General features: G+C 33.3%; 1 protein-coding gene across 14 annotated transcripts; it reads right to left on the bottom strand.

Moving 5' to 3' along the window:
• Window positions 1-529: 529 nt before the first annotated feature.
• LOC126607406 (uncharacterized) lies at window positions 530-5,307 on the bottom strand. 14 transcript variants are annotated; one of them, XM_050274978.1, is made up of 4 exons: window positions 5,194-5,307; window positions 2,560-2,755; window positions 2,334-2,409; window positions 530-901 (listed from the first exon to the last, which is right to left on the bottom strand). In XM_050274978.1, exons 2-4 carry the CDS (start codon window positions 2,741-2,743, stop codon window positions 760-762), a joined length of 402 nt encoding a protein of 133 aa, XP_050130935.1. In that variant the 5' UTR covers window positions 2,744-2,755; window positions 5,194-5,307; the 3' UTR covers window positions 530-759. The 14 variants fall into 14 exon arrangements, 4 of the variants coding, with proteins under 4 accessions (XP_050130935.1, XP_050130937.1, XP_050130938.1 ...); XM_050274980.1 differs by adding an exon at window positions 1,484-1,541 and having other exon boundaries at window positions 2,560-5,266; XM_050274981.1 differs by having other exon boundaries at window positions 2,560-2,721; window positions 5,194-5,259.
• Between the last annotated feature and the right edge of the window lie 3,170 nt (window positions 5,308-8,477).

Genomic DNA, 8,477 nt, shown 5'->3' on the forward strand with positions numbered 1-8,477 from the left:
TAAATGAATGCTGATTGATTGCAAACAACACATAATAATAACAAATGTGCCTAGTATATGTAATAATACATGCAAAATAGTTTACCTACAAAATGCAAGGATGTTTTTAGCCAATTGATTCAAAGTTTATTAATTACCTATATTCTACTTAAAAATATAGGTAATTTATTTCACACAGATATAATAATAACAAAATGTGCCTAATGTATACATGCAAAATAATTTACCATACCTACAATGATTGTCAAACAAATATACGAATGGAACAGATGATGGTAAGACAAGTATAAAGCATATACTTTTGTAATAATAAAGCACTTATTTGCCATGATTATGGTGGATAATTAAATTCATCAACATAATTAGGGTGTTGTGGCACAATTGTAAATATTTTGAAAATAATAGGTATTTATTTGTTTACATGACAGTTTATTTCAAATTTAGGTTTTATTTGGATGTTTAAAATGAAATGAGTTTTTGTCAAGAAAATAAGTATTGCATGGGCTTATATCTAAAGAACCCAAAGAAAAACTTCAGCCTACATATGTAGGGCTTGAAAGATCATATTCCTACTATATATGTTGCTAGAAATCAAACCAACATTTTTATAACGGAAACTGTATGTGCATTCTCCTTAAACATCTCGATCAACGATAGAAAACTGGAGATAGCTTTACTTGTGTTAGTTTGATCATGAGCTGTTTAATAAGTTTCTTTTAGAGTTAATTAACTGGATAAGCAATATATATAATCTGCTCATCAGAGATCTTGCCAGGCTCCAAGCTGATGAGGTTCTACGTATACTCCAGTCCAGATTATATTATGTAGCAAGCTAGGGAACAGAAGTGGGTCATCATATAGCTTGGCCTTGCGATGATCTGGGTATGGAAACTTCCTTTTCCTGCACATCATTATTGTACATATCAATAAGGACAATACTTGCATCATCATCTGTGATTGATACATACAACTCTCGTACATGATGAGAACAAGTAGGCAGAGCAGCTCCACATACGAGGCCTATATGGATTGTAAGAGAATTAAAGACCATAACTAAGAGGGAGTGTGCAGAAAGAGCTCCACATACGGGGACATATGATTCCTCAGTGTTTTGTGGGGGTGGGGGGTGGGGGGAGGGGGGGAGGAAGGAGGATGGGGGGTGGGGACGGGGACAATGAACTACTTGTTGTAGCAGCAGCTCCACATACGGGGAAGGGGGGGGGGGGGTGGGGGACGGGGACAATGAACATATGATGCCTAAGCGTGTAGACTAGCTAGGGCCGACCTGTCTTCAATGAGGAAAGCTTAAAGGTAGGAATTAACTAGTTATTAGTTATATCTTTAGTTTGTAGTTGAACTGCGTGTGGAACGGATGTGGGCATTGCGAATTTAATAAAGAACATTCTAGTCAATTGTGAATAAAAGTTCACGTGTCAGCTCCAGAATTTTCTAAATTATTTTTTGCTCCACACCAGTTACTTACCATATTGGCCTGTTTATGCCAGCCAAGACCAGATTGCTTGTATCGTGTCATCCACGGGCTTTGCTTGGGTCATTGAAAACAAATTAAATCAGCTATTATATATTTAGCCATACGGGTAGGGATGGCAATTTGACCCATCAAACCCATTTTCTGTAGGTAATCGATCCGAACGGTTCGGTTTTGGGGATTAAATTTCGGGTATTTTACGGTTATGGGTAACCTCATGTAAATTTTTTGGTTTCGGGTTTGGTTATGGTTATTGGGGTATCCGCCCCGAACCTATACCCAAAACCGAACTGGTTTTGAATTAATACAAAAATATCAATATTTATTATATAGAGAAGAGAGTTATCAATAATCATTAATAATATAAATTATATTCTTATCAATTATTAATAGTATTAATCTCGTTTTTAACAATATTTATTACGGAAGAGGATCCTCTCCTAAGCTCAGGATGAGGATCCTCCTGACCAACCCATATGGGTTGTTCAAATTTAATCCAACGGCTCCAAACAGACAGACCCTCTAAAAGTTATAATAATTGCAACCATTAGATTAAGTTTGAACGGCCCAGATGGACTGGTCTGGAGGATCCCCATCCTGAGCTCAGGAGAGGATCCTCTTCCATTTATCACATGCATTGTTTGTATCAATTGTATTAATAACACTATTTAGTATTTAATATTTAATCTTATTGAATATATGATGTATATGCATTGTATCAGTAATCTATTTAATTTTTTATTTAAAATTTACTATTTAATTAATAATATAAAAATATTATAATGGGAAAAACCGTTGCCCGAAAGAAAATCCGTTACCCAATGGGTTTGGTTATGGGGAAAACCTGTTTGGAGATTCTACGGTTTCGAGTTCGGGTACGAGGATGGCACATCCGAACCCGATCCGCCTCATTGCCATCCCTACATACGGGAAATAAAGATAAACAATAAGCTCATCTGTATACTCAATTGTAGTTAAAATTAGGAACGGTTATTGTACACTCCAATATAGTCAGTTTATATAATTCAGTAGTAGCATTCAGTTATGTGAGAGAGAAAGAGAGATCAGACCCGGATAGCAGGTGCTGCCTGGGCTGGTGTACGCCATGTTCGGTGAAGACAGTATATTGGTGTGGCAGTAATGGGGACAATTAGAAAACTGACAGATAAGAGAGGGTTGGCGATCGATTGGGGTGTCACATTCCATGCAAAACCTTGTCAAGCGAACAGTCCCTTGCATAAACCTCATATTCATTGTCAGATCAACCTTGCATTGCATACCCTTAATTAGCTAATATACAATAAGCCATTTTCTAGCTACCTTCTCAAATTTTAAGGTAGAGAGGGAATCGATCAAGTTATTTGAACCGTAGTATGGTAAATTACTTAACTGTATGGAGGAGGAGACCTAGAGTTCTTATTTTCCAACATCACCTTATTTTCACCTTGCCATTGACCCTTGATCATGTAAAAGGGCCAAAACTAATTGCATGCATCACTCTAGCCATCTATATGTGCTAGAATCTTAACCTTGCCTTCAACGTTAATTAGCAGTCCATATTTCAGTTGTGTAAAAATATGCTACCCTCCATATGTCATGAGAAAGACAATATAACCCATTAATTCAATTATATATTGTTTAAGATGAAGTAAATACAAACATATTCCTATTAAAACTAGCTTATACACAAATATATGGTTTAATTGGAGCAATAATGATCCCGGGATCTTAATTAGTTAAATGTTCCTAAACTAAAAACTCGTGAGTATTCCTCTCTAAATTACTTATTACGATTTGTAGCAAAAGTCTTTGTGGGTAACTTCGTTATAATATATCCATCCATTATTTTACGGGATATTTTGGATACGGTCTCTAACCCTTAACATTCTTTGATTAAAACCTTAATAGTATTCAAAGTTTGATCAAGGTCCCTTGACTTTGTACACCTCATTATGTTACTATTAATATTTATATTTTTATAGTTTTGACATTAATTGTTTGATATTTTATGAGATTTATAATCCTATTTATAATCCTATAAATTTAAAATCCCTCATTATAATACTATTAGAAACGGTTACAATAAAAAAATTCAAATATTTTGATTGAATAAATGAATAAAAACTATGTAAAAATAAGAAATAATAAATGGCAAAAGAATGTATTCATAGTGTTAAAAAAATTGGTACATTTTACAAAAAATTTGGTACATTTCACATATAACAAAGTGGTACATTAATAAAGAAGAATGGGTACATTAGAAATAAATTAGGGTATAGATAAAAGATTAAAAATTATGAATAAAAATGAATTTTTTAAAATATAGGCGCTAAAAGAAATTAATACATGGGTACAAAATAAAACTAAAAAGAAAATACTACAAATTTAAAAAAAAATGTTGCAAATTAAAAGTGGGTACAAACTAAAAATATAAATTTATGATACAAAGTTTAGGCATAAAACATAAATATACCATATGTAATTTTTGTATCATTGATTAAATATACAATGTCACATGACAGTATATACATGGGTACAAACACAAATAAAACTTTAAAAAATATGGGCACAAAAAGAAACTAATATATGGGTACAAATTAAAAATGAAAAGAAAATTGGTACAAATTAAAAAATATTTGCAAATTAAAAATAGGTACAAACTAAAAATAAAAATATATGATAAAAAATTTAGCCATAAATATAAATATACTAATTGTAACATTTTTAACATTAAAGGAATATATTTAAAAATACAAATATTTTATTATTTGAATAATTAATGATGTTATTAATACCCAAGGACCTTTATCAAAAATTGAAAATCAATAGGATTTTAATCAATAGAGTAACAAAAAGAATGATGTGAACCTAATTTTCCCATTATTTTACCTTTTAAACTCTTTATTTTGGATGAAATTTCTGATAGTGTTACTCAAATGGACCATTGCTCTATATTGTGACAAGTTCAAGGGCCAATACTCATGACCTTTTAGTTCATGAACCAAAACTCCAATTAGACTAAAGTTGATAACATTAGAGGCTGAAATTGAATGGATATTCTTTCACTCTAGCTATATATCTACATAGATATGCACCCAACTAGCGTTTTGGAATTCTCACTGTACCTGAAAATGACATGCAAAGCTGTACATCTACCAAACAACAAAATGCACACATGTAACGAAATTCATGGAGGGTGGGCACATTTTCCAGGTAATTAAGAATATGTATGAGAAAAGCCAAAAACAATTATAGTAATTAAAAAGTTGATCGACACATAAACAAATCTGGTTACTTTCGAAAGAAAAAAAGAAAGTGGTCTTGGAAGCTGAATATTCTCTAATCCTATAACTATGCAAGACAATTCGAGCTAGGGTTTATATATATATATATATATATATATATATATATATCAAGGTCGAACAGACAACGAAACAAAGGGCAATCCAAGAAATGGCTGCTCGCATGACAAGCACAGCACGGAAAGTACTCATCCATGTATAAAAATAGCATAGAATCTCTTCCTTCAGATTCTGTACGGCTGGAAATTTATATCTATCTGGTGTAAAATTGTTGTACTCAGAATATGTATAGAACTTATAAAGTAACCAAATTAAGTAAAACACGAATAGCAGAACGCAGAAGATGTTTCGTCCATTAGAAAAAACGCAGAAGATAATAAAAAGAAGAAGAGCAAGTAGTACCTCTGATCTGAGCAGAGAGGATGTGTTAGCCTAGCCTGGTTTTGTCATAAGCGTCAGGGGCTTAATTTATAGAGATGGTGATATATTAATTGATCAAATATGAAAATAATAAATAAATATCTGATGAGAGGTGTTGAAGCGTGTGAAAGTGGGAACATATGGGATTCAGCTACATTTGACACGTGGCAGAGGGGATTTGACTTTGACTCACGGGTGACACATTGCACATGAAGAAATTAGGGAAGTGAATGGTATGGTGCATGTCACGTGCCTCTCATTCTTAACAACTTCCCCTCTACCTCCTATCTCTCTCTCTCTCTCTCTCTCTTTCTCGTCTACTCAAATTCTAACATGTAAAGAAATATGCAGCACACAAAAAAATTTCCCTTTTTTCCCTTTATCTTAATTTTTCCCTTTTAAGTTCATTTTACTTGTTTTTGGCTTGCGGTATCTTATTTCTGATTGGTGTTGATTGGCCAGAACTAGTCAGAACCTTACTTATAGAGTAAACAAGCCGGATATGATAGTGGGATTATGTAATCAACACCCAACAAAGAGAGAGAGAGAGAGCATTAATAAAGAAAGAAAACAAGACGACCATGATGGAGGTTAGCTGTGCTCGTGTGATTCTGAAATGAAGATAGAATCCGAGGGTCGATGATGTGTTTGTCCAACCTCTCACATGATGTCACGTCTTATCTACCCATAAACTCAAAACTCTCATTCAGTGCTGAAGTTTCATATCTGAGCGTAATTGACGCTTTATTGTATTTAGTTTAGTGCTTTAAACTAGACATCTCTTTCACAGTTAATATTTTAGTAAAATATAGCAACACAGCAACACATGGACACTGAGATTAATAGTGTTGAAGACATCAGTCGTTACCTCAATGGTACTACGGATTGGGCTTATTCTATCCCTATGCAACTCAAAATATAGAACACCCCCTTGGTTTTTTTAAAGGGTAATGCTAGAGAGACCAAAATTTTAAACTAAATTTTGTAAACCAAATGATGTGGTTGTTAATGATTGGTTTATTACTTAAGTATTGATTAATATGTCTATTTCATAGTGGTGATACATCATTTGGTTTGCAAATTTAGTTTATAAATTTGGTTTCTCTAGCATTATTTTTTTCAAAATTATGTTTGCTTTGTTGGATATGCTGACACAGGTTATTTATATGACCTGCACAAGGCACGTTTTCAAACTAGTCATGTCTTTAACGTTGGAAACACCACAATATCTTTAAGGTTAACCAAACAAACCTTAGTTGCGACTTCTTCAAACCATTGAAATTCTAGTCCTTCACAAGGCAACACATGAATTTTTATGGTTGAGAGCTATTGTTGAGTATATTCGGAACACTTGCTGACTTCCTTCCGTCATTGATGTACCGACAATGACCTATGAAGACAATGCCGCTTGTATCGACCAAACCAGGAAATGATACATCAAATAAGACAACCCAAACATATTGCCCTGAAGTTCTTCTCCTATCAGTAGTAAGAGCATCAGAAATTAATTGAAGTCAAGCAGATATGTTCTATGTTCCCAAAACAACTTTACCAAGTCACTACGGAAGTCTACTTTTCAAAAGCTTGTTCATGAAATTGGCATGAGTGAATTTTCTGATTTGCAACGCTTGTAGTTCTTAGGGAGAGTTTTGTCAAACTCAGGGGAGTATTCTGAAGCATACTTATTTTACCATAGTGCACCTTTTTCCCTATGATCAATATTATTTTGCCCCATTGAGTTTTTGTTGCCTTACGAGGTTTTGACAAGGCACCTATTTACTCTTGTGGGCGTTTTACTTGCATCTAGAAGACTTTAGTTTTGACTTATTGCAGCTACTCACTTTTCTTCTTAGATTAAATGTTTTGTCCCACATTGCTTTACCATAATCAAATTTTGTGAGATTTACTCAGGTGGAGTTCTCTATGTATGACTTGCATATTCTATATAAGTGCATGCGAGGTAACTTCATCAACTATTATGACGTCCTACCTGAAGATCTGATACTACTATTTAAGTATTTGAGAAATGCTAAAGGGACTCTCTCAAAAGTGAACTCTTCATAAATTCTATATCACCTCACATTGTAAAGGTCAATTCTCGTGCCAACATTATAATACATTGTACCCAAAATATAAGATGACATAGAGTCTAGAGCCTTACTTTTGATCGAATCTCCTCAACATTTCTCTAAGTACTCCAAGGAAGGTGTTCTAATTAATATTTGATGTTATGTGTTTGTGTAAATACTAGGTAGAGTTATGATAGAATTCTTATGTAATATAGGTGATTCTTTTCCGTTAGACTTTGTGTTTTTTGTGAGAAATTTTTCTCTTTATATTGTTTAATACACACACACACAAAAGGAACTTTTTTCTTCCCTCACTAAATAGGGAACAACAATTAGCTTATTATTCTGTCTCTTTTTTTTTTCTTTTTTTTTTTGTATCCATGCACTTGCAATTTTTAGTTGGTTTTGGTGATATATTTCGTCATTTTATGGGTTAAATAGAATGGGCCAAGTCATTTCTGAAAGGTCCAACACAAGCCAATTCATGTCCTAATAGAATGGCCCAGATAGTGATTAGTTAATATTTGGGCTGGATCAAGGTTGCCAGACCAGATAAACAATATGATATTGGGCTTGTAAAAAATTTGTGATATTTGGATTTGGACTTGCTGAAAGTGACAGATTATATTGGAGCATCTCCAATCATGTTTTATTTTTAAGTTAAATTGTAGCTAAAAAAAATTAAAAAGTTATTTTGAACTCCTTATAAAATTTAAACTCCGATCTTACTCTCTATTTTAGAAAATCATGATAATTGTGATTTTGTGAACTATATGATTTTATTTTTTATTTTTTGTCAAACGATAGATTTTGTTAGATTAAATATTATATTAGTTATCGACGGAGTTTGAACCTACACCCTCATGCAAGAACTCAACTCTTTTCCACAACTGTGGTAGGCCACTTGCTTTTATTTACAATTTAATAAAATTGTATTTTAAGCGGAGGGGGAGGAGTTCGAAACTATTAGATTAATTTAGAGGAGGGGGAGTTTCAATCGTAGGACGCATGGGTATAAACCCAATACCCTATCCATTAGGATATTGGACTACCTTCATATTATTAAAATTGTAATAATTAATGCTAGGAGCTCCTTTCTCACTCACAAGATTTAGGAGCTCCTAGAGGTTTTGCCATCTTAGAGCATAGTAGGGATGGGATTGGAGATTAATTTTTCCAAACTTCTCCCTATATTTT

This window comes from Malus sylvestris, chromosome 16, assembly GCF_916048215.2.
Source record: "Malus sylvestris chromosome 16, drMalSylv7.2, whole genome shotgun sequence".
NCBI classification, from domain to species: Eukaryota; Viridiplantae; Streptophyta; class Magnoliopsida; order Rosales; family Rosaceae; genus Malus; species Malus sylvestris.

What these genes read in the sequence shown, in the direction of transcription:
- LOC126607406 (XM_050274977.1), bottom strand. Translation starts at nt 2,767, where the DNA reads ATGCAATGCAAGGTTGATCTGACAATGAATATGAGGTTTATGCAAGGG. An exon ending in AGGCAGCACCTGCTATCCGG is followed by an intron (nt 2,410 to 2,559) that starts GTCTGATCTCTC and finishes TCCCGTATGTAG; the next exon opens with GGATGGCAATGAGGCGGATC. An exon ending in ACCGTAGAATCTCCAAACAG is followed by an intron (nt 902 to 2,333) that starts GTTTTCCCCATA and finishes AATGATGTGCAG; the next exon opens with GAAAAGGAAGTTTCCATACC.